A 10,006-nucleotide genomic window follows, 5' to 3' on the forward strand; every position below is an offset into this window, starting at 1 on the left:
TTGACCTATCTAAGAGTCAACAAATGATCATATAGTATGTTATACGTGAGAATGATTATCTGTCGCATTAGTTCTTGTTCAGCCTACGTGACAGGAGTTTAGATCTGGACAATGCTATTTGTACTTGGCTATTTGATTTCCTGACAGTGAGAATACCGGTTTAGTAGGTAAAACACTACATTAGTTCTTAGGAACTTCATGCTCATTGCTGCTGTCTCAGTCCTCTATTGTAGGTTACAGTACAATGAGTACATCCCCTATTGTACAGTCTGTTTATATATGACTGTGTACGTGACAACAGCAGCATCATAAAATTTGCAGAGTCAGATGACACCTCAGGGATAGGGGAGGTGGAAGATCTAACTAAAATGTATTATAACAACCACTCTTTAAATGTCAATAAGACAAAATAAATCATTGTGCCAAGATCAGAGAAAATCACAGTCCTGTTTCCATCAATGGGAAAGGGGCAAAAGGGAGCGAGAGTCAAATGTGCAATTGTTTGAGATGTTTATAGTCGTCGTTTCCGCGTTTACACAACATACAAAACTTCCCCACCTGACCTTCAATATGTCCTCCCCCCTAAAAACCTTATCACCCTGCATTTAGCCACGCCTCATCGCACTAATCCAGCCATGCCTCACTGGCACTCTTTCCTAAAGAACAGTACAAAGAGGAAATTATGTAAGCTTAATACAAGTGACTCAGCTCAGCGAGGAGGAATTAAATCAAACGCCTTAGATCAGCATCCTGAGCATTTCACAGTATTTGCTGTGAAATGCCAATTGACGAAAGCAATTTCAAATTCATGCATGATTCAAAATGGGTTATTGTTGCAAAAATAATTACATTTAAAAAATGTGCAACATTTGTTAGTTGAAATGCATTTCTTGGAAGATTATAGTGTAGGTGTGCCATTAAATAAAAAAAATTATGACATTAAACCCAGCGACTGTAGGCCCACAGCTAAACAAGAAAAACTCTGATGGTGTCTGTTTATCCTACATAATCCCTGAGATTTAATAGGTGCTTTACACAGAACAATAGACCTCACAATACCCTTTACAGCAAGGCGGCCTGCCAGCATGAGTTTGCAATTGGCCAGTCAATCAGCTTAATTTTGAAGGAGGTCATTCACCTCATTGCTACAGGTATAGTTCTGGAAACACTACATAGATCTTAGTTATAGTTATAGATACAAACGTATGCTACTTAAGGATGTTAAATCAAGCTTAATGTTTTTAAGACAACGATACATTACATACCGATATATAGGGCGTAAGTGCATGGTTAAAAGAAAGATACAAATCATGCATACAGGTACTGTATATAAACAGTGTACTTACACAAAATGAGAACAGTTCAAGAAAGTCAGTTATGAATTGTGCCCTTTAATAACTGGTATTAATATAACTTTATCTATGCTATCTATAATGTTTAAATTCTCAGTCTATTGATTTGGTCCATTGCATACATCTGCGGTGCACCTCTTTGGTGAGATACTTTCAATAAGAACTTATACTATATGAACTATACTGTACGAGTGACACCACTGCAGTACAGTATGTACCGTGGATGTAGGTGTATATCTACTGTGCCAATTTAGTCAGAGATGGCTAAATTGTTACACTGTTCATAACCAGTGTAAGTTTGAGAATGTTCTTCTTTGTCTTATGTCTTCAAAGGTGTGTGAGTAATGCAAACACTAATGTAGACACTACACCATGCCAAAACCACAGTTTCAGTAATCATGATGTTGCCTGCCTAGTAAATCACTAAAAAGCTACGTATTTCTGATTATCTTTACATCTTAATACTGTTGCTCATCTTTATATTTGAGCCAATAGTTATATAACAATTGAGATGTTTCTATTGCTTCAGTGTAATGCATCAACCTCACTGAGACAGATGTATAATATTAATACATACTGTATACACATTTTTTATTGCCAGGTATGTTTGTTTGCACATATTATGTGCAAACAAACATACCAGGCAATAAAGATTATTTCAGACACATGTTGGATCATTTTATCATGGACAGTTCAGATGCACAGTTGGTTTGGCAAACAATACATCTTGTTCTTAAATGATTGCCTTCCAAAACATGTCATACCCTATAATACAACTTAATTACATTCTGTTATACTATTGATAGAATATTCAATATGTATTGAAAAATGTCTATTTGTAACAACAAAGCCATACTGTGTATTATTTTTGTTTACTACTTCACAATAATCATTCCACATAAATGTGTTTCTTGCAACTTCTCTAAACATTATAAAACACTATTTTATTTGCAAGTGTCTGCCCCCGACATTCGCGCCAAATAAAGTACGCAATGGAAATGTACCGGAAATGTATTTATTTATGTATTTTGACAAATAAATACCTTTTCTTACAACTTGTTGCGTTATAAAATATCCTCAACCAGGCAGCATTCCTTATTGAGCAGTAATTCCGTATAGACAAACACTGTAATGACAATTACATTGACATCAGTTTATTTTCAGATGGGAATCAGTAGTACAATACAAGTTGTTTTTGTCATAACATGGTGGTAAAAAGTATAATATACAATAAGAATTTCTGCAATATTATGACGTGAAGCTCATCTTATATATTGTTTTGTAAATGTAAATAGAGAAAGAAATTAAAGACACAACTTTAATCTTTCCTGTGTATTATTGCAACCGAGAAACCTGAACTCAGGCCTCTGCTAAGGGAGCAATTGTTTCTCTTTTGCTCCAATGTCTGTTTGATGCTGTCTGTGGAACAAGTTTTCCAATTAAAAAATACAGTATATATTTGTTTAATAAAGCTCCTGAGTAAAGAGATTGAAATAGTGCTAGAACATTCAGAAAGAAATAGCAGATCTACAAGCTGGGGCGAATATTCAGCAAAAATAACAGATCTACAAGCAGATGTGAGCTTGTAGATCTGCTATCTATAACAAAGAGATTTGGTGTACAGGGAAAAAAGGATGAAGCCTAGTATAGTTTTGAGTGGTTAAATTAAACTATGCAATCAGATCTTGTTTGAGATGTCAGAGCTAGTGGAGATATCCTATCTATGCAAGAGTTACACCAAAAACAAAGACTATCTTCATTTCCTAATGACTGTCAAAACATATTGACAAGCATTCCTGTGACCTCAAGGCCAAAGTCGGTGATGTGAAAAGTAAACATCGGAGCTCCAAAACGGAAGGCCTGGTGCATCCACACGGTGGTGTCCAAGGGCACAGCTTCCAGGGTGCTCAAAGTAGAGAGGAGAAGGTCCTGGGAAATACAGAGGTTAGAACATAGATGAGCTGAGCATCACACTGCATAAAAATAACTACTGTAATATACTGATGTTGTCCAGATTGTGTGAAATGCAGAGAGATGTGTGTGCGTGCGTGCGTGCGTGCGTGCGTGCGTGCGTGCGTGCGTGCGTGTGTGTGTGCGTGTGTGTGTGTGTGTGTGTGTGTGTGTGTGCCCATAACAAAATATATTGACATACCCGAAGAGGGACCCGGTTAGCTCATCCAGAAAGCCACCTGAAAGATAAGAATAATATAAGAACTAGAAAAAGTGCTCAGGTCTCCGCCAGGTCAGGTAGGTTATTGTGGCCTCCTGGTGGCGCTATAATAGGCCAATGTGAAAATGGTGCCATTTCTTCTTAGGCCTGTCATGGCAATCGGACACTGCATTCATGATTTGAGACATTTGTTCCAAAAATGTGTTTTTCTAAATTAGACCTGCTGGTGGCGCTATAACAGGCCAATGTGAAAAGGGTGGCATTTTTTCCTCGGTCCAGTGGGGATGTGCGTACATAATTTCACAGAAACCGCACGCTGCGTTCATGATTTGAGGCATTTTGTTCCAAACGGACCTATACTGCGAACGTTGGAAGCCAATGTTAGCCAACTAGGATGGAATATGAAATATTGAGTTTGTGTGCAGATCGGTGAAGTTTTAGGTAAAAACGCGAATCGGCCTGTTATAGCTTATTTGAACATTTTCAAGGGGCATTTCTTCCTCGGCCTAGTAGAAATGTGTGTGCAAAATTTCGCAGAAATCGCATCTCCTATCACTGTAGGAGTAATATATATATTTTTTTACTAAAATAGGCCTCCTGGTGGCGCTATAACAGGCCAATCTGAAAAATTTGGGGCAGAAGTTTGTTTTTGGCATCCAGGGAGTGTGTGTGCACAGTTTCGTAGCGACCGGGGCAACAGCGCCGGAGATTAGCTGCTCACAGACAGACGGACACACAGACGGACAGACGGACAGGGTTCAAAACATAGTTTCGGCCTGGCGGAGACTATTTTTTATAGTCTCCGGTGTATCTATTGTCTATAAAAAAGACAATAGATACAAATGTCAAGAATTGTGGTATCAGTGGTATTCACTGGTGTGAAAATTGCATTTACCTGGTGAGCAAACTGTGTCACACAATAGAGGGCACAGGTAGCAGTGCTGGCATTCCTGGGAGAATAGAGAGAAGTCAAAGTTAGTTTGATTATTGTCCCACAACAATGTGTCCTTATTTACCTCAGCATGGTGTTTGGTGTTGGCTGCAGATCTCCTTGGTCGCACACGTTGTGAGCTTGGGTTTAAGTATCTAAACTGTTTAAACTGCCCCCCCCCCCCCCGTGGTGTAAAGTAACTAAATACATTTACTCAAGTACTTTACCTAAGTACAATATTGAGGTATTTTTACTTTCCTGGCGTATTTCAAAATTTCAGTACTTTTACTTCTACTCCACAACATCTCAGAGGCAAATATGGTACTTTTACTCCACTACAATTATTTGAACACTTTAGTTACTAGTTACTTTGTAGATTTTGATTATAATTACAAAACATACATTAACATACATTAATTTCGGGCAGCATTGTGTGTTCGGCCAATTTCAGAAGATCTTTATACACTTGAAAACATGTGAAATGGGACATTGTGCATAATGAGTACTTTCTACTTTTGGTACTTTACTTGTAACAGAGTATTTCTACATTGCAGTACTTAAGTAAAAAATGTGAATACTTTTTCCACCATTGACCCCCCCCCCCCACACACACACACACACACACACACACACACACTTTCAGAACCGGTGAGATAGGCTACTTACGTGACAGTATTGGCAATGGTCCTCTCCCTCTTCACATGGACATTTGTCACAGTAATGGCAGTTCTAATGAAGGACAGGGACACACATTAGCGCACAATGTTTACATGCGCTGTGTAATGATCATGTAAGGTGTGGTCAAGTCAACATCCAACCCAATGGCATTCCATTACTTAACAAGTGGTCAGACGGGTGGGACGCGCGTTTATTTGAATGATCAATCAATCGGTTGTGTTCTGGCTTGGATCAATGGAGCTAATTAAATTCATATTGATCCTTCAAGGTTTTAAAGAAAAAATACCATGACATTCTTTTGCCATTATTTTGTATATACATTTGTTTATATCAATGTTATATTAACAATCCAATCTTAGTGTTTTGCCAGTTATCTGGGGGCCCACTTGTAATATCCTCGCGACCCACAGGTTGGGAATTGCTGGGTTACTTTATTAATTATAGGACTGCTATGAGATTATTACTTTGACATCATCTTTGCAGCTTCATTACCTTGCAGATGGCGCAGACACTACACAGGGAGCCTGAGCGGAAGTGTGGAGCATCAATGGGAGCCTCCTCCTCCTCCATCACGTCATCCTCGTCTAGGAGAAGGGTTCAGCATAGTGGTGTGCATTACTACACTGTGTACAAAATTAGCCCGCCCTTTCATGCACACCCTCTGTAGTCAGATACCGTGAGATTATATTTCTGGCAGTGTCACTGCGTTGGAGAAAGCCATATCTGAACATGAACCACATTTCGAAATGCAATAACAATGTATGACTATCTTACTGTTGTCCATTTCATGCATCGATAGGTTTGACCAGAGGTTTGACCAGAGACCCCCAGGGCTCTACACTTGGTATTCTTATTTTTTCTCTTTGCCAGAAACTGCAAATCTACAAACTCACAAAGCATCGAAATCTGACGTGTTGTCAGCTTGAAGAACTGCTATTTATGGTGAATGAGACGCTAGGGTTCATGTGGCTATAGTGGCTTGTTTGCTGGAGGGTGTCTGGATTCTTGTTGCTTGCTGTTGGGAGGTGGAGATCAGGCTCACCTGAACCTCACCTGAACCTTTCATAAATAAGTCTGATTGACCTTTGTGCATCAGTCATAATCAAATATCACATGTCATTGTTAATGCCATGGAATCCAGAAGTAAGCTACCTGACCAGACAGGGTGTGTTTGTTTTTGGTGGGGTTTTATGACGTTACGTGCAGCAATCTTGCCAGCAATATAACAGTGGGCCTTTCTGCCTCTAATACTCCAGTGCTACTTGACGCTCAGTATTGGTCATGTCTCACATCACCGTCACAATGAATCAACAGGTTTGAATAGTTTAGATACTGCTTGGCCGCTCCACCGATATAGCAATCTATTTAAAGACTCCCCAAGTGTGACAACATTCCTGTGGCCTTTGCAGACAACCTCACAATAACATGTATCCATTACAGTGAGAGTTAGAATACACTTCATAAGACTCACAGCTGGAGTCAGCCCTAGAGATATCCCATTAAACACCAGTTTAAAATATATATTGCACTAGTTTGTGCACCCTCAAATCCCAATGCATGTTATGAGAGGAAGAAGCTACCTGTCTCCTCCTCTTCCTCTGCTGTAGCCTCCTCTTCTTCATCAGCATCTTCCTCAGTGGCGTCCTCCTCGTCAACCTCCTCAGCGGCTTCCTCTTCGACCTCTTCAGCCTCCTCTTCCTCAGTTACTACCTCCTCATCCTCCTCTTCCTCAGCCTCTGCCTCCTGTTCCACAACCTCTTCTTCCTCTGCCTCCTCTTCCACTGCCTCTTCCACAACCTCTTCTTCCTCTGCCTCCTCTTCCACAACCTCTTCTTCCTCTTCTTCAGCTGCTTCCTCCTCCACAGCCTCCTCTTCCTCCACTTCCTCCTCCTCAGCCTCCTCTTCCTCAGCGGCCTCCTCCTCCACAGCCTCCTCTTCCTCAGCGGCCTCTTCCTCAGCGGCCTCCTCCTCCTCCTCCTCCGCTACCTCCTCCTCGTCTTCCACTGCGTGGCCACCGTCCTCATGTTCCTCATCATCCATCACAAGCTCCTCTGTGTGAGCCACTTCCTCTACCTCGTCACGGTGGACCTCCTCTCCCTCGGCCTCTGCCAAGTCCTGGGCGCTCGCCATCCCAGAGAGAGGGAGCTGGAGAGGGGACAGGAGCACAAGGAGGAGCCCCACCATCCAGGCTTTGATAACCGCCATGTTGGAAGACTCAAACAATTAACGTGGAGTAAACCTCTTCTGGACTGTAATTCCACTCAGGATAAATGAGGTCCCCACAGAAATAAAATGGGGGGGAAATGGCTTCAATAAAACAATCCGTGGCAAAAAAACAAAAAACAAAACAAACTTTGGTCACAGCGTTCCGAGTCCGAGGTGGGTTCTTCGAGTGAGAGGCTCTGGCCGCCTGAGTCAGAGAAAGGCTGAGTACAAGAACACGGACTCGGCAGTGAGCAACCCCTTATGCTGGATACACAGAGGGCAGTGACAACAAGGGGGCATGTGTGTGCAGCGTATGAGGTTTATGTGCCTGATTGACAGAGGCACATGTCTGGGAAGAATGCCCATAGCCCAGCGTATAGGAGCGGGGACACGTGCACGAGCAGAGAGAGAGACACACACACACAGAGAACAAGAAAGGGACAGAGAGAGAGGAGGGGCAGAAGTCAAGTAGTCAGGCTGCTGAGTTTTTTGATGGATCTCGGGGAGGGAGGGGTGGTGTCAAAATGATGTACAGAGCAACTGGAAATAGAAAGAAACTGAGATGATGGGGCATTGGAAATGCGTGCTAGGCACATACATTGACAGCTGACATTCCTCTGAAACCAAAGATTTAAGTTGAGGTATATAGTGACTACAGGATTTGGAACATGTTCCCAGATGAGCAAGGAGTGGCTGGAGGCAAGGCAGGGCTTTGCAGTTTCAGCGTTAGAAGCATATGATTTCATAACCTGCGAAGTATGCGGAGGGCCATTTACAACCACATTGAATTGAGCATGCATGGGTTAATGAGGGGGAACAGACCCAGACACACATCGAGATAGTACAGACAATGTATGCACAAAGTGAGCAAGCACATTTAATCAATTCATGTGCACATGTACTCGCTTGCACATGCGTGCTTACAGTACATGGGTCTCTGACAACTCCCTGTGTTGAGTCACTGTTGGGATTGACAGGTGGCCCCGCTTGCTATTAAAAGTCCAGTGTGACCTTCAATAAGAGTTCTGGCACACTGAAACCTGGCACCGCGCTACACCTTTTCCTTGGTCTAGCCATAACCCACCGTGACCGCACACGTTTGAAACATTGGTCTTCATCCCACCCCTGACATTACCTGATTGTATTTGGTCACTACCTCATCTTAACCCCTAAGCATGATTTATACTTTACTGTAAGATGGTGTTGCGTGCCAAAAATTGTTCACAACGCGTTGTGTTGTGAGCTTGTACATTTTAGGCACAGGACACCATAAATTAGGCGGTAGTTTCTCATGCACTCTTTCTGCTAGTCTTTTTTTAATTCCTCTTTCTGATACAATTTAGAATTTACTAAATAATATCAATTTAGAATTTACTAAATAATATCATAGTTGTATTAGGTTTATTTGGATTCATTTATACTTTGTCTTAGACAACTGCGTCACATACCGAAAATGAAACTAGATGCGACAAAGACATTAGGCTCAACTTTTATACTGTACGTGATAGAGACTGTGCATAACCAAGGCTGAGCGGATCAAGGACACTCACCACCACAGCCACAATCAGCTCACTGTGCTGCCATGACCACGGACAGGCAAGCACTACCAACACTACAGTATCTATCCAAAGCCATTCCACCAGACTACGGAGCCGTTTCCTCCTCAATATAATAAGCACTGAGACCTGTTGCCATGTCAGTCTTATCAACCCAGGCCGTCTCACAGGCATTATCACTTTATGTATGACTAGGATTACACTCCTCTGCCGCTGCACTGGCTATATCATTATTTTATATACACTTAACATCTGCTGCTAATTGATGTCTTAGAAAATAAGTAATTGTTTGGGTGAACTACTGTACTCCTATCAATTACACACCCCATGAAGCCTTGAATTCATGGATTTTTTCCTAAGCCAATAATTTGATGACCAGCGGAGTCTCAAAGAGTCTCCTACTGACCGATGACCCAGTCATCAAATTATTGGCTCAGGAATGGGACAAAAACTAAAAGATCTCCATGAATTCAAGGCTATGGGGTGTAAGAGATAGAAAATAAGTATTTTTTTGGGTGAACTACTCCTTTAACTGCACTTCATCTGCTGCAAATGTTTCTCTCCTTGCACAAGTCTTCATTTCCATTTTGATGTACCTTATGTTTATTTGCCATTGAGCCTTATTGCCGTCTGCCATCTTTGTTTCACTTACTTTACGCAACTATTTTCGTGAAACTGCAAGACGAACTTGTACTTGTGACAAGTCTGTTGATTTTACTTACAAAATAAGTGTTAATTTAACTGTACTTTTACCAGGTCTTTGCTTGCTGAAGTTAAACTCTTTGATCTAATTTAATCTTTGATCTAATTTAATCTTTAAAAGAACGTAATCCGTTTGGTTTTAATTTCTCCCCGTCTATGCTCAACAGGCCTGATGTCATTACCCCCAGGGTCCAGGACAAAGATTTACGATGTACTGTGTTCAAATGTAAATGTGCTTTAATTATTTAAAGGATTCCAATCCATACATGTCTCATCATAGACACTTCTGTAGCGCTCTGTATTCATAATCATGTATCTTTTGTGGCAAACCATACATTTAGCATTAGCAAGTGCATAGAACTTGTACAGTAAACATGTACAGATACCGGTGAGCACATGTACAGAGAACAGA

At 41.2% G+C, this 10,006-nt stretch overlaps 1 protein-coding gene across 1 annotated transcript; it reads right to left on the reverse strand.

Annotated features, from left to right (window-relative positions):
• Positions 1–2,359: 2,359 nt before the first annotated feature.
• Positions 2,360–7,603, reverse strand: LOC308105542 (uncharacterized protein). Its single transcript, XM_080456345.1, has 6 exons — positions 6,712–7,603; positions 5,624–5,715; positions 5,120–5,182; positions 4,418–4,472; positions 3,505–3,541; positions 2,360–3,281 (listed from the first exon to the last, which is right to left on the reverse strand). Exons 1-6 carry the CDS (start codon positions 7,334–7,336, stop codon positions 3,260–3,262), a joined length of 894 nt encoding a protein of 297 aa, XP_080312471.1. The 5' UTR covers positions 7,337–7,603; the 3' UTR covers positions 2,360–3,259.
• Positions 7,604–10,006: the final 2,403 nt, after the last annotated feature.

This window comes from Gymnoscopelus braueri, assembly GCF_963280865.1.
Source record: "Gymnoscopelus braueri genome assembly, chromosome: 17".
Taxonomy (NCBI): domain Eukaryota; kingdom Metazoa; phylum Chordata; class Actinopteri; order Myctophiformes; family Myctophidae; genus Gymnoscopelus; species Gymnoscopelus braueri.